Here is a 25,491-nt window from a genome sequence, read left to right on the forward strand (position 1 = left end):
TACGGAGTCGTGTGGGGGGGGGGGGGGGGCATTGTTCGCTTCGTAAGGTAGTTAGTTGGAGAAAACTGCATTACTGTTATGAAGACTACGGTACGCACATACTCTCCTATACTGTACTCTCCTATACTCCGTACCTATCTACTATTAACTACTTCACCAATAATAGTAGATAGTACGTACCGGGGGCGGGATTTGATCCCGCTCGTCGTAGGTTCGGTTGACTGTTTTTCTTTCCCGTTTGGGGGCGAGAAGGAGACGGGAGGGGAGAGGGGGGGGGGGGGGATATTTCTCGGTCGATATCGGAGTCGGCAAACTAATCGGAGACGGAGATAAGCCATCGTAATGCGATTAATGGGGGGTGGTGGTGGGGGGGGGTCAGTCGGAGAATGATGAGCGCAGCTTTCATCCAGCTTCCACTTCCACTTCCACTTCCACTTCCACTTTCCAGAGGTAGAAGATGGTTTTAAGCCCTTGGTTTTCTATTATTCTGTGGTATGGGTTCGGATGAGAGGAAGTTCAACCATAGTTAGCAAGAAAAAAAAAAAAAAAAAAGGGTAAGCCAGGGACGGAAAATACATTGTAGAAGCGCTGGGTTCACCTAAGTCTTATTTTATGAAATTATTATGAAGTACGAAGTATGGATGTTATGAACAAGAGTAAGCGTATGAGACGGGCTGACGGACATTACTGGAAGCAGGCACGCAGGCACGCAGGCACGCAGGCAGGCAAGGCTCGCAAGAATTTACCCAGATTGATAAGTGCCTACCTAGGTACACCTTAATGGTGGCTGATATAGCCGGTTGGAATGGTGGATATCTAAGGTAAGTAGCTGAAATAATTGCTGAACGGGTCGGGTCACCAACCATCATCCATCATCAGGGCTGGTTCCTCCCCCTTCCGAGCTTGGGTCAGGTATCTATCTAAACGTCGTGACGTTAATTCTTGTTTTCTGGCCGTTAAAGTTTCCTCCCCCTTTCCCCTTCTCTACTTTTTTTTTCTTTGGTTTATGGCGGGCCCGTCCGTAGGGACTAAGGTGAAAAGGTGTTCGCGTCGAGGCTCCGAAGCATACTTTTTTTTTTTTCTAACCTTGGTTGAATGATGGATGTTCATTATTACTAGATAACTACTGTCTACGGTATGTATATGTATTGTTGCAGCGACCAGCGGTACCATAGCGTCGGTGTCGGGGTCGGGTGTTTCCGATCATTCATCCGAACCACGTACCCGAAAGGACGTGCAGAGGGGGGGGGGCACCCAGACGACTAGTACTGACTGAAAAATGGTCCTTCTGCCATGGGGCATGGGCTGCTCCAGCTAGATAACTACTACTACTACTACTACTACTACTAGAAGATAGTTAACCCTCCGTAGTAGTCAGCTAACTAAGCTCTGGAGTTCAAAGTTTCTGGAGACAGGAAAGTCAGGAAACGCTGGAGTCGTTGGCGGAGGAGGATGTGACCCGCGCTAAATGGACCAACAGCCACCCATCATCCGTCAGTAGGAATTAAGAATAAATTAAATCATGCTCATGCATATACCTCATCGAGCATAGTGAGCTGCGGAGGATGTCCGTCCAGCCCTTTTCCGCATTTCCGATCCGTCTTATTCGTGTGCTTGTGAATGCATGATAGGTGCCTTTTATTTTTTTATTTTTTTTTGTCATCTCACTACCGCCATCCTCTGATAGTACATATATCGTTCATACATTGACAGCGACAGGTATCTATTTAAACATGGGACCATCTAAGTCGGTCGGATAAACCGGCAGACGGATAAAACACCCATAGAAAGCTAGTTGGCTGGCTAGCTAGCTGGTAGTTAGCAGCTAAGTAACTCAAACTGACCGCATGGCCGCCCTGCCTCGCATCTGCAACAGCCCTCGTCAAGGGTTCATGGGGGTCCTGACAGCCTAATTCCAGGGATAGTGAGTGACCTTCGCGATACGTCAACTCACTTAACTCAGGGCCACCAGAGTACTTTTCAACCTGCCACTATAGACACTAGTAGTACGGAGTAGATAGGGCCTTTCATTCTCCGTATCGACCGCCCCCCTGGAACAGGGTGGACCCCGGCTGAGCTAGCGCCCACTGGTTGATCGATGCCAGCCAGCACGACGTTGAGATCAGGCCCCTCCAGCTTCATGATTGGTCCTCGGAGCATCTCGGTGTCCACAAAGATCAACCTTGCCTGTTTAGGCTTAGGGTACCCGCCTTGCCGGTCCGCCCGTGATCGGCAGAACGCAACTAATCGCTGGATCGTGGTTTACCGGATACATACATTACCTGCCACATAAGGAAATCGTGTACGGAGTACTCCGTGTACCATACTTACCCTGGTGTTATACCTACCTACCTTACTAGGTGGTACGACTTCGTATCACCTCACCTCTCCATACTCCATACTACTCCACACTCCATACTCCGAGTATCTCAAGTCCGAGTACGGAGTACGGGTACAACATACCCTCCCTCCTCCTTCAGGCTTTCCCCAAAGTCAAAAAAAAAAAAAAAAAAAAAAAAAAGACACGCAACACTCCGCACACATAAAGCACCACATGTGGAACGAACACAAATCAAGCATAACCAGAATAAAACCAAGCCTAGAACCCGGCAACCCGGATCCTAACCATCTCCGACCCAGCGTAACACCACCCTCGCTACACGTCAACATGGGATCCCAATATTAATCTTGTCTTGTTCCCCGTTCCATTATTATTCATTCATTCCTCTGGCCCGTCCCACCCCCCGCGCAGGGACCTCCCACAGACCAATTGCCTGTTTGAGCTGCAAATCAGCGAGCAAGCCCGGTCTCGCACCATTGAGAAGTATTTGTCATGGTGGTGGGTCCCGGTATGTGCGTATTGTCGTGTTGGTATCAAATACAAGGGGGTGGAGGGGGGGGAGGGGAGGGGGGTTGGTCAATGGACGGAGGGAAGACCGTACGTATGGACTTACAATACGGCAATACGGTTCTGGATGACCAGGGCGGCCAAAGCACAAACTCCTCCAGCCTAAGGGGTTCTTGCTAAAACCACGTGGATCTGGCTCGTCAGATACGCGCCGTTGTGGGACCCATACGGTCTGGTACTGTTTGGTGGCCTGGTATGGTGTATGTAATATTATCATGGACGTGTATGTACTGTACGTATATGTGTATGTATGTACAGTATGTACGGAGTACTAAGGTAAGTGCTTTAGTTACCTTATGTACTCCGAATATAGATAGGTACTACGACTATGTACATATCGGGCAACTTGGATGTTATTCCCCCCCCCCCCCCTGTTTTATTCCCCGTTTGGGATAGCAACGGTTTTTGGCAGGCAGGCTCCTAGGTAGTAACTGATGGGCTGACTTGACTTCAGCTGTTACTGTTACTGCCTAGATATGTACGTGCTGTATGAAGTTAAGTACCTACCTACCTACCTACCTGCCTGCCTGCCTACATCGTGGGCTGATTATTTATTTAGTTTCGATCCATAACTACTTCGTACATGGGTAGAGTAAGTTTAGGTAGGTAGGTAGCACAATTAGACATACTTAAGTACTCCCCTACTCTAGTAACTTAGTCTACTATATCTCGTCTAGCTAGTTATCGTCCGAGAAGACAAACAAGATCTGATCGATCGGATGACCTAATTTTCCCTCACCCCAGCCCAGAAATAGGGTACGCGATGAGAACATCATCATGACTCGCATTTCCCAAATCATTCAGGGGGGAAGTGGGAGGATTTGGTTGGGTATCATTTATTTTTATTTTTACTTTCTTTTTTTTTTTTTTTTTTTTTGCTTCTTCCTGATGTTCTACGAGATGTTCTAGAGTGTCTGACGGGGGGTGATAGGCGCGATGGGCGTGTCTTGGGTATATTGGATTGGATTGGGGAGGGGGGGGGGGCGATGCATGTACGGTGGCACACATACATGCTATGCATACATACATAAAAAGGGATTTTAAAGTCGAGTTCCGTGGATTAGTATTGGGAGGGAGGGATGAAGATGGCTGTGTAGGTATCGATTCAGCCGCGGGCGCGATCCTTCGCATGTACTCCGTATGTATGTATGCATGTATGCTTGTAGCTACTCCGTACTAGCTGCTAAGGTAGCTAGTTCGCATCTATATTACCCCTGACTAAGGCGACTACCGCACCGGAGTAATATGTACAAGTACGAGGTAGAGTGATCCCCGAGGGCCCCGTCGTCTCCAGATCAGATGCACAAGTCGATCCATCCCTGTATCCCTGTCTGTTTGCTGGGGTTCTCTGAGACGACTCTGGCTATTTCCATTTTACGGCGTACGTAACCCCACGGCCAATAATACTCATGCAGTTCTCCACCGCCGTATTGGATTTGGGTCATCCCAGACTACCTACTACCACCTAGGAGATAGCAACGTAGTGTTGCTCACCATCGTCGATGAGGAGAATTACCTACTCTGTGGGGGATCATTTCAATTGTATAGGTTTGAGAAAGTGAACTGATTGCACAAAAAATAAAAATAAAAATAAAAATAAAAAGCAGGTACTACTAAGTCCATACTGACAGTACCACCTACCTTCCCTACCTATGTGTCTATAGCCAAGCAATAGTGCCGTTGATTCCTTTGTTCTTCCCTCCATGCTCCATGATTGCTAACCGCTGACCAAGTGTGGCGGCCATGTGCGGGTGGCGATGAGAATGATCCGATCGCCTTTCGCTCTTTATTTCTGCTTTGGTGCATCCTGAGCTATCGACTGCCCTAACCTACATATCCGCCCGGGTTACAGGTTGGGCTTTGGGCTCAGCTGAAGTCAACCATCTACCTACCTCCTACCTACTATGTATCTAACTATCTACATCCGTCATCCTTCCTCATCGATTCCAAGGAGGTGAGGTAGGTAAGTACCTCGAGTCCCCAGCTCCAGGAGTTCATCCGTGCCTCACCTCACTAGTGCCACAGGGAACCAAACCACCACCCTGGTCACAAAGTGAGGCTGGGCTGGCTGGCTGGCTGACATCACGATATGTCTGATAACCCCGAAGGCGGGGAATGACCAACAGAAAAGAAGAGAAAAAGAAAAAGAAAAAAGAAAAAAAAAAAAAAAAAAAAAGGTCCCGAGATCCCCATTCCATTTACTAGCGGGGATCAGATGGGTTAACCGTGTGGCCCGCCGTCGCTTGCTTACTTGGGAGGATCGGGATGCTGGCCATTGTCCTACGCTCCGTGCAGGAGAGGATCGGTGCTTCCTGTCCTCGACTTGTCGTCATCCCTGCAGGAGCGGTTTGCAAACTATACGGCGCCTAGGCAAGCGCAGGACGAGCGATTTGAAATTCTCCCGGGGGCTGGCTGCATGTGATGCAGCATGCTCTGTGCTACGTGGGGTTATCAATCTAGTGGTGCGGATCGGTGGTTGGGGATGGTTTGGAGAATGGGCTGGCGAAGTGTTTGCTTGGTGAATGCCGGTCGATGGGTATTGGTCAATGGATGTGGATGATGAAGGGAAAAAAAAAAAAAAAAAAAAAAAAGGGCGTGGGATAATGAATTACAAGAGTGAATCGGTTGGGATAAAGACAATTATAAAAAATCTCTGATTTTGAATCATCTCTCCTCTTCCTCTTCTTCTTCTTCTTCTTCTTCATCATCATCATCATCATCATTCTTCTATATAACTGGCCACTCCGGATAGTCATGCATGAATCGCCATGGCGGAAGGCATATACTATACGCCTGCTACCAATACTCCATAGCAAGACAGCACAGCTAGAATCAAGCAGATATGACTACAACATCTCCATACCACTGCATGTACACGCCACGGATTATACGAATCAGTATAACCATCCACAAACAGCTCCATCTTCTGTTTTCGATGCCCCCAGACGGCACTTCCCCCCAGATGTATTACACAGACAAGTCTCCATCCGATATCCTTGACCCACGAGGGCGACAAGAAAAATAAGAAGAACAATATAAAGAAAGAGGAAGAGGCCCAGGGCTGGCTACACCCCAGAAAGCAAATATATGGAGTTGCTCGAATCCCCCCCCAATCCACAATACGATGGCTTTTTGCAGTCGTCCAAGTAGCCATCCGGTCAAAAATGTCTTTGGCCGTTTCCTTTTCTTTTGTGCGAGAGACCAAGTCATGGTTTGCCTTGACCACAGAAAGTGTCATGGCACTTGCGCTGCTTGCTTATACTGCGGTTCAAAGCAAGTCACTGCAATGTCGTGGATTGTGTATGCAGTATGGCATAGACATTACAGTCAGTGGCCGGCCTCATCCTGAAGAATTGGCTTTCTATTTGGTGGCAGGATGTTACCTCTATCGAGACGGATGGTTTTTTCTCGATGCAACTGCTCTTGGGGTGGTTTTTTTTTATCCCCTCCGATGAAGAATGATATGAAGGAGCGGACATATAGTAATTGTCTGATTCAAGAAAGACACAAAAAGACCCAGCCACAAAGCCGTGAAAGAACGGAATTGACAACAGCAATGTATGCATGCGACATTCCTCTTTCTATCGAACGTTCTACATATTCAATCATTATACTTCCAAACCCCAGAAGATCAACACCACGACTGGACAGGCATCAGACACCACCCGCATAGGCCATCCCACTGTGACTACAAAATCATTAACATCCGGACAAAAGTCTGATCCTCGGTGTGTTTACTTGGCTCAACCAGCCATGTATATGATATGAAAGGTCTTAATTTCAAAAAGATGCATATGGGGGCTGTCTGTCTGCTCCGAGACAATTCCTCCAGGAGATGGACTTTGCGGAGAGTCAGTCCCCCGGTACTTTACTTCCAGCCCTCAGCCCTCCCCGGTAGTGGATGAAGATGGTGACGAACAGACATGTCGTCAAGCACCGCCATCGGAATCCACTCCGGCTGAATATCTGGGGCTTGACAGCTCGCTCGATGCACATATTGAAAAAGAGATCCAGATAATGATGTGAAGCGGCCCCAACATTGTTCAAGCCGATGGATGGATGGGACGCTGACCAGCGGTCTATTATTCGGAAGAGGTGGTGCAGTTTTTTTTTTTTTTTTTTTTAGAAGAGGAAGGTCAAGTCCAACGATTTGAATCAAGGTGGTATCAATGGTCTTCCGGGGAGATCCTGTGGCTATTTGGAAGGATACATCTATGTATCTTTCAGCCCGGAAGGCTTGGAAGAAAACAAAGTCTTAACGCCGCGAATCAACTAGCAGGATATAAATATGGGCAGTTCGAGAAAACATCTCTCAAACCTTCTCGTGGTAGGCATAGACTACTAACAGACTTGTGCGGGAGTGATTTACACATAACCTCATTCCTCTAATTGAGAGAACCACCGGGGGGGGGGGGGGCCTGTGGGAGTCCGCTTGGGGGGGGGGGGGGGAACCATCTGGTGATGCAGATAGGCAAATAGAACCCAAACCTCCGACCCAACAAATATCCAATTGGCTGGATGGTGTAGTTGGTTATCACGTATGCTTCACACGCATAAGGTCCTGGGATCGAGCCCCAGTCTAGTCATTCTTTTTTTTTTCTTTTTTTCTTTTTGTAGATTTTTCCCCTCTACCCGGTTGGGGTTCGTTACTCCGTAGTTAGAGGGGAGGTGTAGTTAGTTAGTGGGGACGGACGGGTCCTAGCGGGATGGGATGATGGCCGGGGGGTTTTTTGGGGGGTTTGTTTTGTTAGGGGGTAGGGTAGGGGATGCTAATAAAGGTTGTGGTGTCTATTTTAGGTCGAGGGGGGAAATACGCTTTTTGTGAATATGGTTAATTAGCAATTGAAGTAAGGTTTATAGAGTGGTGGTGGTGTGGGGTGGGGAGGGCAGGGGGGGGGTTACTACTATGTTGTTTATTTACATCATTTATATATCTTGCGCGGAGGTTGCCGAGTACGAGGATGTTGTCAGTGTATCAGAAAGCATTGACGTCCAATATAGAAAAGACATCACCCCCCTCCTGACACAAGAAAACCCAACAGCTCCGACAGATATAATTACACAATACAAATATACAAGAATAACGCGATTGCAGCAGCTACAGCAGCCTCAGGCCCACGCTATCGAGAAAGCACCCTATTCATTAATCCTCTATATCACCGCTACCAAATGCTCAACCCATTATGTTGAACTCAGTCAGTCAGTCCATCCACTCAACCTCAACGCCCGAGAACCAAATCAATCATGAGCCCAAGAAAAAGATAGGGAAAAAAATCCAAATCGGCTGCCTGCTTGTATATAACAATCACGCAGGGCCACCGGGAGTGTTCATCATCATTGATCCATACCCTAGGGAATCACAGATCCAACGCCGGCATGCAATAGAATTCCCACAAGGGAGAGATAGTATCCACAAATCGATACCCAAGATTGTCATATCCAATCAATCAATAGAAAAAAAAAGGGGGGGGGAAAGGGGAAAAAAAGGCCAATATGTAGTCATGTCCAGAAAGAATGAAGAAAAAGAAACCATAAACACATCAATCGATCCAATCACATCCAACCCAGACCAACCAAAGTAACTGAAAAAAATCGCTCAAGGGGTATATTCTGACGCGCACATCATAACCAGATATCGCCTTCTTCGCCATTCACCCACTGCCGCCAAACTCCTTCATAGGCGTCTTCCAGATCGCGAACCCATCGGTTGGTATCGAAAAGCTTGCTGGCCCATCGCTCCTGGAACAGCATCCTGCGCAGGTCGGTCAACTTGCCCGTTACTCGGCCCTGGCCTCCGGGCTGGGACTTGACGCTCAGACACAGACGGATCGCCTTGTTCTCGTAGTCCTCGTCCGACACCGCGATCAGGTCCGATCGAGCCTCGTTGCCCGCCTCGGAGTTGGGCAGGGCACTGCTCAGGATGCTGCTCGCCATGCGCGAGCACATCTTGTACTTGTAACGTGGAAACGTCAAGAGAGGTGTACCGCTCCACAGAACGTCCGTCGCTGTCGTGTGCGCGTTGCATTCCGGCGTGTCGAGGAACAGATCCAGAATCTTCGCCCGGGAGATGTGGGTGTTCTTCGGGGCGACGTCGGTGAAAATGATGCGCGACGCCGTCTCCTCGCCAGCCCAGGCGATGGCGGTGTCCCTGAGGTTCTGTTCGCCGAGGTCCGGGAAGCGCAGTAGCCAGAGAACGGCATTCGGGATCCGTGCCAAGATGCGTAGCCAGGTGCGGAAGGTCGTAGGTTCAATCTGTTACGTATTAGCACGGAAAACGTAGTCATCCGGTGCAATGCTTACCTTGTACAGCTGATTGAAATTCCCAAGGATGATGGTGTCATCGCTGAGGGCGGGGAACAGCTCCTTGCGCATTCGCCACCGTCTGGCTTGCTCTTGCTCCCAGGCAATCCGAGGATCCCGGGCATCGGGGGCACTTTGCCGATGGTCACAGCAGAAGAAAGTATCGCGTGTATACACCATCTTCTCCCCGTATACCCAGTCCTCCAGGTCCTCCCCGTGGTCCTCCTCCAGCAGCCGATCCGGAACCCGCATATTGCGCCTTCCCGGTGAAAGTGTCTCCGGAGGGATCGAAATTTCGTCCGACAGGATGTAGTCACACCACTCCGCACCAAGGGTTCCTGCGAAGCCCATGAATGACATGTGGATCGGGGCAGGCCTAGCAGCAAAGACCTCGTTGCGGGCACCGCGAGTATATCCGTTCAAATTAATGAGGATATGGATACCGTCCTCAACGATCTGCCGCACAAGTCGATCAACTGACCATCCGCTGGCGTCGTGGAATACCGGTGCCTCCTGTTCGATCTGCTGGCGGTGAATCGACTTGTCGCTCACCGTGGTAGCGTAGCAGTATGCCCGGACCCGGGAAGGGTTGTGCAGACCAAATACGGACTGCATCAGATGGGCCAGAGGATGGTTGTTGAAGTCCGATGACACATAGCCGACCTTGAGGTAAGGGTTCGGAGGTGCGGGCGGTGGGTAGACTGTGGCTGGGAGCCAGGGAGACCGGAGAGTCGAGCAGGATATACGAAGCCCGTTGCGCTGCGAGATCTGGCGGATCTGCCTGGCCGAGAGCGGGCAGGTGAACGTGTGGAAGGGCAGAACCGTAGGGGCATTTGGCGCCGACAGGCCAGAGGGGAGCTGAGGACGCCGGTACTTGGCCAGAGGGTACTCCTTGCCATGCACGTACCGATCCTGGTACCACTGCCAGGTAATCGAGCGAATGGCACGCTCCACGAGCCGGACCACCCTGGAGCCTTCCCAGCGTTGGCCCGCCCACGACTGCAAGATCGCAGCCATAGACCCAAGCGAACCCTGGCTGCGGCCCTTGCCTGCGGGAACCAATTGCGCGCACAGTTGTTCGATCACATTCGTAGTCAGTAGGCCGCGGCCCCATGTCTCCCCTTCCCTTAGTTGCCGGTCGACAATATCAACCACCCGCTTGATCCACCCAGCGCCCTTGTCGACACCGTACGCATCACGAAGCATCCCCTGCTCGTCGACATGCCATCGGTCCCGAAAGCCCAAGCCGTTGCCGATTCCACCTCGACCGACCCAATTGCAGACGGAATTCAGGGCATTGGCCAAGCCACACACTGCCTCTGCAAATTCCGGGTTCACTTTAACAGCACGCTTGTAGTACGCAATGGCATCGTTGACGCGACCGGCGTCCTTGACAGCATTCGCTAGATTGGCCAGAGCGATGTCGAAATTGCTATCGCACTGAACGGCCTGCTCGTACATGCGGATGGCCGCTTGCAACTGGCCGATGTCCTTCAGCAAACTACCAAGGTTTGTGTAGAGATGAGCATGCCGCGAGTCGAGATGCAGTCCGTAGTTGTAGTAAGCCAGAGCCAACGAGATGCCCGTGCCGGGAATAACACCAGGGATTTCAGGATGTTGCATATCTCCGTTCGGGCGAGGAAGAACCTTCCTAGGGGCATTGTTCTGAATACCGGCCAGCAAGATGCCGACATTGTTTGCGGTCGACGGGCTCGGTTGCAGGGAAAGAGAGAGGTAGTAGAGAGCCAGGATGTCGCGAACACCGGGGGCAGTCCTCGGGACGCCTGAGGTGGAAATGTTGGACATCCCATCCTGGTAAATCTTGGCCAGAGAGAGCAATGAATTGCTGGTGGTGGAGATTGCTGCCTTCTTTGCTAAACCTTCCGCCACATACTTGATCCCAGGAGGCGTTCCGCAAGGGGCAAAGACCAGCTTGGACGTCTGGAGAGCATGGTCCGGATACAGGAGAATGGTTTCCTGCGGTCCATGTTGTTCCGCGGCGGGATAAGCCCCTTGTGTTCCTTGCATGAAGGCGGAGAAGACCTGCTTGATCAGATTCTGAATGCCATGGCGCCGTCTACCCGCTGCGATCAGAATCGCATCCTCGAAGGCCGCCGCAGCTCCTAGATTGTCGCCTAGGGCATACAGCATGTTTCCCTTGGCATGAACAAGAGCCAGCATTCTTCCATTGTCGCCACCCGGTACCGAGTAGCCGCTGGAACCAAATCCAGCAGAATTGACATCTGCCGAACTTCGGTTCGCAGAGACAGATGGGCCGAAGTCATCGTCGTAGTCGAAAGATGCCTTCTCATAGGAGCTTAAATCGGACGTGCTGGATGCTCTGCTGTCTGCATCGCTCTCGGTCTCGCTCGCATGCTCGTCCGCCGTGAAACAATCGCCATCCTTGGGGGAACGCAGAGAGTTCTGCACGAATTCAATGATGTTGACCGCTTCCTTCCCGCGTTGGTTGCTGCACAGGAGGCCGATGAGATGTTCCACCGCTTCGAAGAAACTTGGGCGGAGTTTGACGGCGCGAAGCCAATGTTGCAACGCTTCTTCCCGGCGATCCAGCGCCAAAAGGGTAGCTGCAAGGTTAGATATCGCTTCCACATGCCTACCCACCGTTAGTTACTGGTCCATTGCGAATGGATTGCATACTCACGTTGCATCTCGGTTAATAATCCTCATGTACCATCGCATGGCCTTGTTGTAATCGCCCAGGCCATACGCGAGGCAACCTCCGAGAAGCATGCCGTCAATCCACTCCCAGCCACTCTCCATGCAGAGATGAGATAATATTTCTAACGAGGATATCGCGTTCGCCGTCGTAGAACCCTCATTGAGCGGGGCGGCATTAAAGCGAGACAGCGAAGACGAGGCAGTCAATCGCCCGTTGTGGCGGAGCCTGTCCACCATGTGTGCTTCGGAGACAGCTTGTGGGAACTGAGCCAGTGAAGGCCGTTCAAAGCGGCGATTGGCCTGGAAACCAGAGGCGGAGAGGCCCAGGTCATCTTGCCCTGGGTTACTGATAGCATTGGCCCTCTGAACATGAGAGTCATACTGGCCCGAGGGGTAGCTGTTATGTCGAGTGAGTTCAGCGGCATTGGTGCTGGAGAAATCCAGGCCAGGTTGACGCGGCGGCTTCGGATAAATGCTTGGTTTTAAAAACCGTTGACCTTGACCCTCGGCAGCAGCATTGGACATGCTGTTCCGTCGTGCCTGGTGAATAGATGCAAGGAGATCAACATAGACACCGTGGGCCCATGTCAGCACCTTCTCCTTGAACTCTGCGTTTGCTGCCCGTGGGCTGGCGGTAGAACCCGTGCTCGGTATCCCCTGGGCGTTAGCAGGGCCCGACCAGGATGGAGCGGTTTCGTGAGTCTGCGGACGTGCGGAGAAACCGGAGGACGTATTAGGTTGGCGCGTGTGATAAGGTAGTATTCGTTGATTGGTCGCTAGTTCAATTGGCTTTTGTTCCGAGTGCCGTCGAGGAAAGTTACTAGGAATGTCGGAACCGTGTATCCCCATGGGGGTCTGGGCCTGATTCCAGGTCAGATTAGGGTCCTGATGGCTTCCCGATGATATGGCACCCCGATTGAAAGACGGTGGACCTGGATCAAAGAACTGAAAACCAGGTGGGTTGGCTGCTTTCGCAAACGGGGAAGGGGAATTGAATCGAGCATCTCGAAACGCCGCCGGGCGATACGGGATGTACACTCCATCCGGCCAATATGGCCCATACGGTCCGGTACCAGCGGATACTGTGGGGCCGACACATTGCTGAAGAGTGGCCGGCAGCACCGTAGGGACATAGGCGCCGTTGTGCCAGTAGAACCGTTGCTGGGTAGGCTGCATCGGCAGTGATTGATTCAGCAACGAGTCCATGCCGGGCACGTAGTTGAGTGAGCGAACCCAGCTCGTCCCGTTTACCCCTTGGGCCATTTCACCTGGGGCCGTGCTGCCTCGGGGGGTTGAGTCATTCCTATACACGGGCGGAAAATTCAGGTGCTTCCCAGATGCAGTCTGGTCAAAGGTGGGTGTGGGCTGTTGCCATGGCTCGACGGGAAATCCGGCTTGAGGCGGTACCAAGTGGCCCGATTCGATAGGCGAAACTAATATATGCTTGCTCGCCGGGGGCTGGATGGTGGTGTCTCCCGGGGTCCCATCATACCCAGCAGCCAGCGTGCCGTTCGGCGTTTTCCTTCGTAGCGCATGTTCGCCAGCACTCTTCGGGTTGAGCATTGCACCGGCGGCATCAGGGACGTCGAGCCGCTGGATCGGATGGGGGTATTGTAGTCGTGCCCGAGGGATCGATTGGAACGAGCTCTTGCCAGGATCGGTACGAGGGAGTGACGGGAGAAAGGATGTGTTCGGATCGTGGGCTCCATTGGTCGTGTCGGCGCCGTGACGATAAGTAAGGTGGTGATGCGGTTGGACCGGCGGAAACGGTGCTACGGAGGGCAACATCTTGACCTCGGATGGTGGGGACACCGCTGTTGTTCCACCGGGATTAACAATAGATATGCGGATTAGAGAAGAGAGGGACCGTAAAGGCGTCGAAGGGGATCGGGAATCCAATAGAGAGAAAAAAAAAACAAAAAAACAAAAGCAAATGCAGGGCCCTGGCCGGGGAGCGGAGCAGGGCGATCGGAGGCTGTCAGTATGTATGTGGTCGGTAATATCACTCTCTCGCTGGGTTATCAACAAGCATCCTCCTTGAAACGTTTCCTACACCTCATCCTGGGCATAAGCCGGCTCAGTTGACACTCAGCGAAGCCCCCCACCGCTGGTCCCTGGGCTCGACATGAACGCTGTTGATCGTGGGCGACGAGGATGGAACGAAGGTGGGAGCCGCGGAGGTGGAAAGAGTGGGAGGGAGGGAGGGAGGAAGCAGGGTGGGAAAGGAAGTCGACTGGAGGCGGAGTCTGGGGGCGAAGAGGGCATTCACGAAGGCGCCGGATTCCAGAAGAACAAAAAGACACGCAGGCGATCCGCTCCGAGAACGCTATTTGCCGCTTCAGAGCCTGGTGGGTGAAGAAGCGATGCAAGGGAGGGAAAGGGATCGAGGGAATCAGCCCTAGTCAGCTTGCTAGAGCGCCCACACTGACGCAGGTGTCCGCACGACGCGATCAACGACTAGGCAATCCTGCGCTTGGCAGAAATGCTGTACTCGGGACAAGAGCGCGAGAGGGCCCGGCGGAAGATGGGAGGGGGGAATGGGGGGATGGGAGAGTGAAGAAGGAATCGTAATAAAATCGATTCAATATGATTGATAGAGGCCGGATCACAAAGCAGATCCGAATGGGAGGGCCGACAAAATCCGAATCAGAGAACCGATAGCGTAGGGGAAAGGTTGAACATGGCACCACTAGCTGACGACAATCACCACCAGTGTGGTCTCGGAGGCTTTTCTTCCCTTGTCTCTGATAATTTATGGTCCGTTTATTTGAATGAATATTTTTTTTTGCCCGCTGGGTCTGATCTTGTCTCGTCTCGGGTGAGGATGACTGATGGTGGTGGTGGTGGTGGTGGTGGTGGTGAATTAATGAGAAACCGACGACGATGCCTTGATCCAAGGCACCACAAGGCTGATTGCTGGAAGCGGAGAAGATTCCAACGGCGGGCGGAGAGGAGTGAAGACAGCCACAGAGACAGGGCCAGCAGGGAAGGAGGGGAGGAAGTTAGGAACAGGCGCAAAGAAGGAAATTCACAAGGAGGTGAGGGAGTCCGGGGTAAGGATAGGCTGGATAGATGATAGATAGATAGATAGTTACGGACGGAGTACGGAGTACTTGGACCTGAAAGGAAAAAATAGAAAAAGAAAAAGAAAAGGATCGGCCTGTCATGCACCAGTGAAGTGAAGGGGAGGGGGAAGATCCAAGGCCAAAGGTTGCATCAAGGAAGCCGGAAAAGAAAGAATTGAAGCTCTGGAGGCAGCAGTAGCGAAAAAAACCCAGCAACCAGCAACTAATTAACTAACTAATGCAGCAGACAAAGAGTCATTCGAGCGGGACGCGCATCATGACAGAGCGGAGCTTCCCAAGGGCAAGTCGCAAGCCATGGACGGCGGCAGCCTATAGCTCCCATTTGGGCTTAGCGTGATTCCTTTTTTGGGGTGGAGGAGGGGGGTGTAAGTAGTGAGTGAGAGCCTGAGAGCCTGAGACTGTGACTGAGAGTGATTGAGACTTGAGAGCAGCCCGGGTGGGGCTGAGGATGGGCCAGCGGGAGTGGAGCCAATAGGAGCGGGGCTGGCCCCGGTGGAGTGGGGTGGAGGTTACTGCGTTGGGACGCGGGTGGGCTGGGGGCGCCCAGGATGATTCTTACGCGGCGGTGGCTTAGAACATTGATTAGTAATGCATTGCATGTACTTGCGCATGAGAAGACAAATTCCATCTGCTTTTGATACTAAGTAGTACCTATTATCTACACGGTACCAAAGTTGACCAGGTAGAAGTTTGATATTCAGAAAGAAAAAGGAGTGGGGCCCTGGGGGACCCCCCCCCCCCCCCCTCCCCCCCGGGCCACACCCAAAAAAAGCGAAACACCAGAAACACGAACATCCACCCACGTCCCAGTCCCACCCGAGGGTACGATCCAACGGCCAGGATGGACCGGCGCTAGCCACTTGGGCGCAGGAGCGAATCCAGGCCTGTCCAACGTCAGTGGACCAGCCGGCCATGGGCCCCGGTCGCAGTGGCGCCCGCGGTGGTCAAGCCTTTGGGCCTTGGGGGCCTTTTTGAGTTGCGACTGGGAGGGTTTGTTTGGTGAGGGCGGAAGGGCGATCTGGCACTTTCGGTGGGTTCGGGTGGAGTCCGTCAGGATGGCTGCACGCTGGCCTTGGACGGGTGGATTCAAATTTCCAGAGAGTGGGTTCATAAAATTGGGGTTGAAAAAAAAAGAGAAAAAAGAAAAGAAAAAAAAAATAGAGAGATGCAACAGCTGTATGGAATATACGCAAGTAGATACTTTGTAGATACTATGTAGTTAGTAGAGATGACTGACTGACACCCCAACCGGAATGCTGATGAGGAGGAAAAGAAAAAAAAAAAAAAGGACCACTGACAGACGCAAAGGCTCGGACCCTGGGCCACCGTCCCAGGTCAGCATCATTCTGCAGCCCGGGATGCATCCAGAGGCTGAAAAGCACAACGCATGCCAGCAGTGATGAGGTGAGGAGATTGGATGATTCGATGGCGAGCATACCGGAGGGATGTAGGATTTAAGTATATACATATATTAAATTGAGTAATTTCCCTGGACCCATGGCTGTCTGATAGGTCGTCTCCCCCATCTGGCTTGCTGGCGCTTGTTTCCTCCGTGTCTGCCCAGTATCTAATTAATGCCTACCACCAATCCGGATTTTACATCAAGATCATAAATCTATCCCGCATACCAACTGCACAGCATATGTATCTGCCGCCACTCGCCTATAGTCCACGTACTTAAGTCGATATACGTACCTTTTCACGCTACAAATCGAAGTACCCCATATCTCAAATAATTCATATCCATCCATCTAGGTATACATCCATCAACTCCCAGTCTCCCAGACAATCCTCACTCCTCACATGAATAACAGCAACAATAGAAAAAAAAAAAAAAAAAAAACGCGGACAAACGCCCGCCCGTTCTCTGCCCTCCCCTCCCCGCCCAACTCAAAATCCAGGTAACAAACGGAGGGACTGAAAGACCCATGAAACCTACCTTAGTTTCAACCTTTCCAGAATCCGTTTCCCGCATCCATCCACTCAGGGCCGTTAAAATCAGCCATGCTTGTTCGCTACATCGCCGCAACTGGGCACCGGCGGTGCTACCGTAGTCCTGGCTAGCTGTCGCCATGGCCTGCGTGTATCCCGTTGCGACTGTCTATCATGTCCACTTCTGATCCGCCCAGGCCCAGTCGCGAGAATCTAAAGCGAGACATGGTCGTACATACCAGAGTCAACGGAGTCAACGAGCGTGCGCGGGAAACGGACCGGAAGGGGGGGGGGGGGGCTCTACGGAGGATGTACTATTATACAATAGCTAACTTATCATGGGCTACTAGTACTGGCAGTGGCCAGGGCCATGTCACGAGCGGTCTGGCGATGAGGATCGGCACACTTTGCTGTGTCAGTGCTCTCCACTTTTTATCAGTGGGAGGCGGGGGTCTCCGTCTGGAAGAGAGGGGGAGAAAAAGGCCAAGGGAAGGGGATAGATGATGGGATGGGATGGGATGGGACCCGTGGATCGGGATGTCGACTGTGCAATGTGACTAATCATGATCGAGGTGGAAGTTGTATCCTCCGTTCTTAATTCTTATAGGTTCCAGGGTCGGTCCCGTTTGCTGTCGCGGAGCCACGCTGGCCGGGGGGCCGATATCACAGTACGTCAACGCCAACAGAGTACAGACATCCATCGATCGTATGTACGGACGGGACTAAGGACGGAGGCTGGCCGTGTTTCAGCTCAGACGGATGGCCCTTTGCTGGCCCGGGATCTTCATCCCCGTCCGGCGTTGAGGGGCCTTGACTGGCTGACTCAGCCGACCTGTCTCGGCGATGGCAACCACTAGATAGACAGATGGTGAGTTGATAGATACTCTATCTAGTTGCCTAGGTTAATTTAGCTAATTGGCCAGGGGAACCAGTCAGTGTGTAAGTATCTAGACATCGGACGATGAATACCTTGCACGGAGGGAGTACTTCGTAGATAGACGGACATCCAGTCACGTCACCGGTAGTGGGCAAGTAAGTAGGTAATGGTAATATGCAGGTGGCTATCACAACCACCTGCATCCCGCGGGATGAACGGACTGAATTACGGAGTACCAGATATCTATCTATCTATCTACTACTGAGATCCATCGTCCCTCATTCCCTTCTGCCTACGGGACTACCGGGATTCTCAAGGGGCACCTGCAGCCGGGCGCGTATCAGGAACGCCCGCCATTGCCCAGCCCAGTCGCCGGTGGGGACTCATGGAATCCTCGGTGTGTCCGTGACTCCGTGAGGCTGCCCCGTCGAATTCTTACCGGCTTGGTGATGTTGATTATAATTATTGTAATTTCCCCAACGGGAAGACCAGTATACGGGAGGGACTGATTCAGATGCGCGTCCAGTCACTGTACAATAAAGAATGCAAGGACTGCAGAGTCATCTGACAAGGGAAAGAATCAGGAGTAAAATTAAAGTAAATGGTAAATTGTATTGCGTATTCATCACATGCTACGAGGTGCCAGGGAATAAACATCTCCTGATTTGGTTACGGGGATGTTGACCGTTAAATGGACCACTGTATCCACAGAAAGAAGCACGAGGCTCCTCTCAAGAATACCGCGGTGAGTAGCGGGTCAGAATTTGCTCTCCTTTGCTTAAAATAAGCCTATACCACGTTATAATAGGTCGATTCCTGAGGAAAAGACAGTACGGGCCAGAGTGTTGCAAAGGTGCCTTGAGAAGGACTTGGGCTCGACATGGTCCAACTTGCATAGAACAGCAAGAAAACCAGGAGAAGCGGAAGGGAGGAGGGGGGGAGGGCTCAACACGAGCGTCGAGAGAAAAACTTATCAAATTGCGAATCAACACAAGTGGGAATCTAAAAGTCATGGCTCATAAACATTTTGTTTTGTTTCGAGGACAATGATCATATTCTGTAACTAGCATGTCGGTACAAAATCACGACCGCCGTGGAATCCTGATCATCATTTACTCGGAGGGAACTGGGCAACTGTTAGCGACACGTCTCCTTTACCGACATTGCAGAGAAAACATACCGTCGATCTCGCCAGCCTTGATGTCGTCGGAGACATCCTTGGGGCTGCGGCCATCGACCTGGCAACCGACAGAGAAGGCGGTACCGAGGATCTCAAGGACGGTACCCTTGAGCTCCTTAGCGAGAGAGCGGTTGCGCATGATGCGGGCAATCTCGAAGATCTCGTCCAGGGGAATGGACTTGCTGTGCTTGATGTTCTTCTCCTTCTTGCGGTCACGGGGAGGCTCCTTCAGGGCCTTGATAACCAGGGAAGAGGCGGAGGGCACAACGGAGACGGCAGCCTGACGGTTCTGGATGGTAAGACGGACCGTGACACGGAGACCTTTCTATAAATCCGAAAAAAAACTCGTTAGTCAATCGCCCAACAATTGCGCATTTGATATGGATAGTCCTTACCCAGTCACCAGTGTTCTTGGCAATGTCTTCACCGATCTTCTTGGGGGACAGACCGAGAGGACCAATCTTGGGGGCCAGAGCGGACTGGGCACCGACCTCACCACCAGTCACTCTCAGGTGGCTGCAGAATTGTTAGCTGATGCTCGACCGCATTTTTGCGACGCTTCTTCTGGGGGTAAGAACTTACATGATCTTCACCTCATTGGGGTCGAGCTTGGGAGCTGCCCAATGGGATACATGTTAGTGCGCCATATTGTGCGAACCAAGGAGATGATACTTACGCATGGCGAGTGCGAAAGGTCGTCAATCGTCCTTAGGTTGTCGGGTGGATAGTACGAGGAAGGAAAGGAAAAAGTTGCACGGTCGGGAGGATATTTAGCTGCCGTCCACGCCTGCCCTAAGCGAGGCTCCCGAAACAGTAAGCCTGCTAGGGCTCAGCCCGATGGTCACGTGATCACATGCGGGTTCCGCATACTCCATTCTGCCAGGGGACCTCGGCGGATAGTAGAACTACTAGATATACAACGGAAATACTACGCCGGAGAACGGGGAAACCAGTTATTACGGAATCTTGCCTTTATTCAATCGTCGAATCTAGGACGCAGCTATATTCCAGGGTAACAAGCAAAAATTAAAAAAAACCGCTAAAGATACAAACGACCCGAGGACCGACGTAAACCGCCCCTTGCTCTCGTCATGGCCATTACCTCGTCAAATCTAGCTAGTTCCGGAAACGGCAAGCCTGAAGGATAGGTTAGAAGATGCTCATATCTGCAGCCCGGATTGATATGGAGGCACTTACTTCATGAGGTGGTCCATGAATGTCTGCAGCGAGACATCGTCGGTGAAGATGGTTTGCGACGTCACGCCGCCGCCATATCCACCTGTCGTGTGCGTAGTAGAGGGGTTCAGCTTCGACAGAAGGAAACGTGCTTGAGAGCCACCGGCATCGCAAACAATGAAACGGGGAAGGGGGAAACGGTCCGCGATCAGCTCCTGCGGTAAGATGTTAGCACATGTCCTCGGAAATTACTCAATTCGATCAACGAACCCTTGCATCCTCCTTCGGTTGCTCGAGGAGCACCTTCAGGTTTTCATAGCCCTCTTGATCCTGGTACCCAGCCTTTCTCCATTCGGCGATAGTCTCGCCGTGGAAGATGAGAATGTGGAAGAAAGTATCCAGGAGCAGAATGTGAGAGGGTTGGATGGAGGCCGAGTCCAAAAGCACAGGCTGGCTTCCCTCGTGTTCCAGAGAGTAGGAATCCAGAGTGGGCTGAATCATGACAAGCGAATCGCCAACATCCTCGTGGTTCAGAACGTGCCTATAGAAAGCGGTTTCGTCAGGGGAGTTGTTGAACACCTGCAAGAACTGGCTTCGGCGCAGATGGAACATGAACTGCGGGTAAAGAGTGAAGTTCTTCTCCAACCGGAATGAGGTGGGATCGTCTTTCCGGTAGTCTGCAAAGCGGGAGCAAAGCCTGATGAGCATCCGATCAACCCATCTGAGCACATCAGGTCCGTCGTCGACCTCGGCCTTGAAGACAGCGATACGTGCCATCAAGACGGCAGCCGCCTCCTGGTCGAATGACTGTGACAGCGTCGGATCGCCAGCCGGGCCGCTGAGGTTCCGTGCAACCGTCGTGACTCTGAGGTGGTAGTGCCCGGACGAGTGCTGGTAGTATGTGAGGAATTGCATCATTCCTCTTTGGGGGCCTGGCTGCACAGCGGTAGGCCCACCCTGGTTTGCGATTTCGAAGTAGATACCGTAGCTTGAAGCCGGATCAATACCGCACATCTTCCAGGCACAAGTATTGCCGATGCCGCATTCTGTCTCGCCCACGGATGTCGACTTCTTGTTCAGAGAGACTGCATGACCGATAAGTCCGGTGACCTTCAGCTCCTTGGTGGTCAGCACTTCGAGGGATGCATTGAAACCCATGAGAAGGTTTTCGTTGACATCCTTGTCGAAGATCCGCACGAAAGACTGCTTAAACTGAGAGGATGTGAAGCTGTCCGTGAGAAGCATTTGACCACCGGTGTAATTGGCAAGGTTCTTCATCTCCAGGAGACCGACCTGGTCAAGACAGCAAGCAAAGACATCCACAATGTGCCCATTGTTGGCAGCGCGCTTAGCCATGGTGTCGTAGAACTAATTGAACAAATCAGCCTGGGGTCACCTTCATGAACGGTAGACTAGACACGGACCTTGACAGCCTTCTTGTAATACTTAATGTTGTCTCGATCAATGTCGTGGTGAGAACGGATCGGTTCCTTCAGTTCAGGGCCAACGACAAGACCAGGACCCTCGGTGGCCGGACCACTGGTGAACATCATAATGCGCCCACCGGCATTCTGGAAGGATGTCTCAAGCAAGCCAACCGCAACACTAAGGGCGACGCCCGTACATCTGAGAGGACGCTTGTCGTTCGCAACGGGCCACGGGTCGCGCTGAAGCTGCTCGAGCACGTTCGTGATCTGGAATTCGGCCTGTTGAACGGGCAGGAGGAACCGGGCTGCAGGGCCAAGGGGGGACGAGCGGGCTGCTGGGGCATGTTCGGACGCAGTGCGGACGCGAGACCAAGCATCTCCTGTACCTGCTTTGCAGCGTATTCCTTGCTTCCCCTGAACACATACGACTTGGCGCACTCGGTATAGCCAAGCTCATGCACTTGTGCCTGTACCTCGGAGTTAACAGGTCATCCCGGAACATCTATGAACTGGAGGGAAATATGTCCCTACCATTGTACCATATGTGATCAGGCCGACCAATGCATTTGCCGGCAGCAGCGACAGACTCATAATCAAAGAGTCCTTCAAGGCCTTCAAACTGTCCTCGTCCTGGCAGGTATCGACGACGTATACAAAGATAGGGGGGGCGGGAGCGGGGCGGGCCAATTGGTACTCGATTGTGGTGCTCATCGGGTGAAGTTCCGGAGGTATCGTGCTCTCCGTGATGTCCTTGTAGTGAGGGGGCAGGGGGTTGCGCTGGAGACAGAAGGGACAGATCCAAATCCGTGCCCGGACGTCGACATTGCTATGTGATGTCAGCCAGAGTCATTCAGGATCCCAAGCGTGCAGGTAGCGGAGGAAGGGCCGTACGCGTAGGGGTTCAGCACAGCCCGACAAGGCGGCTTGCAGGTGACCGGCTCATATTGTAGCAAAGGAGAGTCCGGCTTCTCCTTGAGGGGGGTGTAAACAGCACCGATGGGGACGACGAGTCGGGATGCTTCCTGTTTGACGACTTAGCTCGGAGCGTGGGAGGCAATCCAGGCACCCAAACGAACCATGCGAGAGCTGGGGAATGTGTTCCAGCTCAGTCTGATGCCATCGCGCTCCTCAACGTCGCTCCATTGATCCTTCAGCGCTTCGTAGTCCATGTTGGCGGCCTGATGAACGGGGTTCCGTAACAGGCAGAGGTGAGGGGATGTCTAAAGGGGCAGCAACGGGGCCAGAGGAAAAGAAAATAAAACGACACGGTCGGAAAGGCAGGGGGACCCTCCTCTCTATATCAGAACCCGGTCCGAGAAAGGGCAACGCCAACAGCTGCTGTCCGGAGACGATGCGGGGATCAGGAGACAGTGTGTGAAGCGGCGTTATTGCCATGAGGCCAGGTTGCAGCACCACCGGTGCCTGCGGGCCGCCGTACACCGCGCTAGTGGGGTTTAAATACCCGACCCTCTCGTCCCTCCACAACCTTCCTTTTCTTCTTCTTTTCATGAATTTCTATAATTTCCGCCGACCCCTTACCTTTTTACGGCAATTTCTGTCCACCTCGATGATGAAGTTGTCTCAAGGGTCGTGCGAAGAGTAAATTCGACCCGTTGCTGGGCACCTGGCTTTGAAAGGACGTTTTGCTCCTTTTGGATAATTTGGGAATCAGCAGAGGTTACATGCCTATCTATCACTACCCCCCCCTTTGCAATTGTATAATCGTAAGCGAAGAATGATGCAGTGGCCAAAATCAATGCTACCGTGGAAATTTCATGCTTTCAATTTACATATACTATATCTACCTAAGAACCAGGACCTTGCGTCCTCCCATATCCTGACCTGAAACGCCCGCGTGGTGGAAATTCGCAAACGACAAACAAATGCAATGGAACGTGGCTTCGTGGACCCATCACCATGGTTTTCATGTGTTTCTCGGCGCCTGTCCCATCTGCTTCAAGAGATAGCTGCGCTTGAAGTAGGTATTGGGGTGGACAATGGTGTCCAGGTCGGTCTGGTTCCATGTACCATCCTCCTTGACTCGCTTGATGTCTGCTTTGTGAGTCCACTCGAAGACTCTGTTGCAAGCGATATGGAACCGCATCTTCTCAACATCTTCTCGCACCCCGCGTAGGACTTCCCGATCGTTGACACCGGTGGACTGCAGAAGCCCGACCAGATTATCAACAGAGAAATGGCGGTACGGACATCCATGTGACTGGCCGACTCCGGGATTCGAGTCTTGGAGAATCTTCTGGCACGAATATGGGGGGTATCCTCGGCCACTGCGATTTGAATCACCACCGACATCGCCGTAAGCGTGACGGACGTTGTACTTGTATCGTGAGTTGAATTCGTCGTCGGTCAAATTCTTGAAGCCCTGGCGCCAGAAAACAATACACTCCTCAAGTGACAGGCCGATTCCTTTGAGGAACAGGGTATATTGCAACCGTCCATAGTGTTTCAGGTGGTTGTTCTTCCGCAAGTTCATGTGAAGACTGCGCATGCACAGTGGGAAATGTTGAGATAGCCGGTCAACGTTGTTTGCCGTGATCGCTGCACCGTCGACGAATCCTTCACCTTCCGAGTACACGGATTCGGCACTTCCAAAGTTCTTCGACATGTGGTTGAGGATTGGAGTGAGCCGGTCGTCTTCATCCAGCCGTGGGAGGGCTCTACTCGTAAGCTGGCATGCGTCAGTGCTATAGAACATGCTGCCAAAGTCGTCTGCTACATACCTCCAAAGCGCGCTCCAAACGGGCAGTGAACTCCGCTATGATCATGCTCACTTGTTCTCTGCCGGGCACATACGCTTTCCCCTTAGACAAGAAAACACTTCGTCTCTCGACCAGTTCCGGAACCTTCTCCCAGTCCACCTTGTACCATGTTTCCTCATCTACACGGCGTAAACCTGGGGTCGCCCCCAGTAAATGGTCGGAAAGTCTCTGTCTCTCTGCATCCTCTACCGGTTCCCATTCCAGGTTCAGGCTCTCAATAAAGGCGCGTTTCTCTCTCGTATCGTCTCGTTGGAAGCGGAATCGAAAGAGCATGGTTTCTGCTCTCGCGAACCGCCGGCGGAGGTCCTCCGTGGCCGAGAAGGCCAAGCGAAGGATGAAGTGGGAGTAATGGTCCTTCTGACGTTCATTTTTCAGCCGTTGATCTGCGGCGCCGTTGGAAGAGGATGTGTTGGAGGATAGAGGGAGGTATTTCTGGAGGAGGGGGGTGATGTGCGCCTCGGTCTCTGCTGGCGATTTGTTTCGATAAGAACAGGCTTCGATTTCAGCCAAGACTGCCCAGGACGGTCAGTTCGTATGTCCACTGCGATTCCTGTGCCATATTCTCCCTCACCTTTCAGCCGGTCAATCGCCCATTGTTCAAACTGTTCCAGCGTGATCTCATCGGTCGGGGGGATTTCATAGAAGTTCAGGCGATGTGGGTAGTCCTGTTGCTTGAAAGTCGGGCTTGCGAATTGCTTCTTTTTGTGGTCGAGGGTGGCCCTTCGTTTCGGGTCTATCCTGTGAAAATCTTGCCGGATCATCTTGGTCTGCAACTGCAACTTGAGCGCTGCTGAGATGTTGCTTTCCGGTCGATCTCATGGCCTCTCGCCGGCTGCGCGACGGACGCGAAACGCGACCAGCGCGCGCCGCGATCACGTGAGCGGCGATTGACCCATTACTATGGAGCCGCTCGGGTTGGCGCATTGCCAAATCAACACTCAACGGAGTAAGGAACGGCTGAGTAGAGACAAACGCGCATCCCGATGCATCATCTTTTGCCAGTATGGTGGATCAGATCTGTTCAGTAAATCGAGATCTTTTGTTATCCATTGGCATTCCCTCTGGTGGTATGGAATCGTAGTGCGCTGTTGCGAGGGACTCTGCCAATAGTTATCTCGCATTGCTCCTGGTACTTTGCAAACCCAAGGG

The 25,491-nt window shown here is 52.1% G+C and overlaps 4 protein-coding genes and 1 non-coding gene across 5 annotated transcripts; 1 reads left to right on the plus strand and 4 right to left on the minus strand.

The window, feature by feature from the left end:
• The first annotated feature begins 7,420 nt into the window (after nucleotides 1-7,420).
• Nucleotides 7,421-7,494, plus strand: BO70DRAFT_t111. Its single transcript has one exon. It is a non-coding gene; the product is annotated as a tRNA-Val (tRNA).
• Nucleotides 7,495-8,530: 1,036 nt separating this feature from the next.
• On the minus strand, nucleotides 8,531-13,801 carry BO70DRAFT_427979 (UDP-N-acetylglucosaminyltransferase; the record flags this gene model as incomplete). The annotated part of the gene is made up of 3 exons (XM_025547923.1): nucleotides 11,871-13,801; nucleotides 9,209-11,822; nucleotides 8,531-9,160 (listed from the first exon to the last, which is right to left on the minus strand). Exons 1-3 carry the CDS (start codon nucleotides 13,673-13,675, stop codon nucleotides 8,531-8,533), a joined length of 5,049 nt encoding a protein of 1,682 aa, XP_025401220.1. The 5' UTR covers nucleotides 13,676-13,801.
• Nucleotides 13,802-18,894: 5,093 nt separating this feature from the next.
• Nucleotides 18,895-19,642, minus strand: BO70DRAFT_351540 (60S ribosomal protein uL11; the record flags this gene model as incomplete). Its single annotated transcript, XM_025541746.1, has 5 exons — nucleotides 18,895-18,908; nucleotides 18,963-19,287; nucleotides 19,358-19,478; nucleotides 19,545-19,578; nucleotides 19,639-19,642. 5 exons carry the CDS (start codon nucleotides 19,640-19,642, stop codon nucleotides 18,895-18,897), a joined length of 498 nt encoding a protein of 165 aa, XP_025401221.1.
• A 275-nt stretch (nucleotides 19,643-19,917) lies between these two features.
• Nucleotides 19,918-22,905, minus strand: sec23 (GTPase-activating protein SEC23). The gene is made up of 8 exons (XM_025545809.1): nucleotides 22,642-22,905; nucleotides 22,457-22,587; nucleotides 22,097-22,391; nucleotides 21,918-22,032; nucleotides 21,563-21,870; nucleotides 20,409-21,506; nucleotides 20,160-20,353; nucleotides 19,918-20,099 (listed from the first exon to the last, which is right to left on the minus strand). Exons 1-8 carry the CDS (start codon nucleotides 22,732-22,734, stop codon nucleotides 20,075-20,077), a joined length of 2,259 nt encoding a protein of 752 aa, XP_025401222.1. The 5' UTR covers nucleotides 22,735-22,905; the 3' UTR covers nucleotides 19,918-20,074.
• Nucleotides 22,906-23,326: 421 nt separating this feature from the next.
• Nucleotides 23,327-25,140, minus strand: BO70DRAFT_360718 (DNA primase subunit PRI2). Its single transcript, XM_025542855.1, has 3 exons — nucleotides 24,914-25,140; nucleotides 24,304-24,854; nucleotides 23,327-24,251 (listed from the first exon to the last, which is right to left on the minus strand). The coding sequence occupies exons 1-3, from the start codon at nucleotides 25,101-25,103 to the stop codon at nucleotides 23,490-23,492; spliced, it is 1,503 nt and encodes a 500-aa protein (XP_025401223.1). The 5' UTR covers nucleotides 25,104-25,140; the 3' UTR covers nucleotides 23,327-23,489.
• Between the last annotated feature and the right edge of the window lie 351 nt (nucleotides 25,141-25,491).

The sequence above is a fragment of the Aspergillus heteromorphus genome, assembly GCF_003184545.1.
Source record: "Aspergillus heteromorphus CBS 117.55 chromosome Unknown BO70scaffold_7, whole genome shotgun sequence".
In the NCBI taxonomy this organism is placed as follows: domain Eukaryota; kingdom Fungi; phylum Ascomycota; class Eurotiomycetes; order Eurotiales; family Aspergillaceae; genus Aspergillus; species Aspergillus heteromorphus.

What these genes read in the sequence shown, in the direction of transcription:
- sec23 (XM_025545809.1), bottom strand. Translation starts at nt 22,734, where the DNA reads ATGGACTACGAAGCGCTGAAGGATCAATGGAGCGACGTTGAGGAGCGC. An exon ending in ATTACAAGAAGGCTGTCAAG is followed by an intron (nt 21,507 to 21,562) that starts GTCCGTGTCTAG and finishes TTGTTCAATTAG; the next exon opens with TTCTACGACACCATGGCTAA. An exon ending in AACCGAAGGAGGATGCAAGG is followed by an intron (nt 20,354 to 20,408) that starts GTTCGTTGATCG and finishes ATCTTACCGCAG; the next exon opens with GAGCTGATCGCGGACCGTTT.
- BO70DRAFT_360718 (XM_025542855.1), bottom strand. Translation starts at nt 25,103, where the DNA reads ATGATCCGGCAAGATTTTCACAGGATAGACCCGAAACGAAGGGCCACC. An exon ending in GGCGATTGACCGGCTGAAAG is followed by an intron (nt 24,855 to 24,913) that starts GTGAGGGAGAAT and finishes CGTCCTGGGCAG; the next exon opens with TCTTGGCTGAAATCGAAGCC. An exon ending in GTTTGGAGCGCGCTTTGGAG is followed by an intron (nt 24,252 to 24,303) that starts GTATGTAGCAGA and finishes GACGCATGCCAG; the next exon opens with CTTACGAGTAGAGCCCTCCC.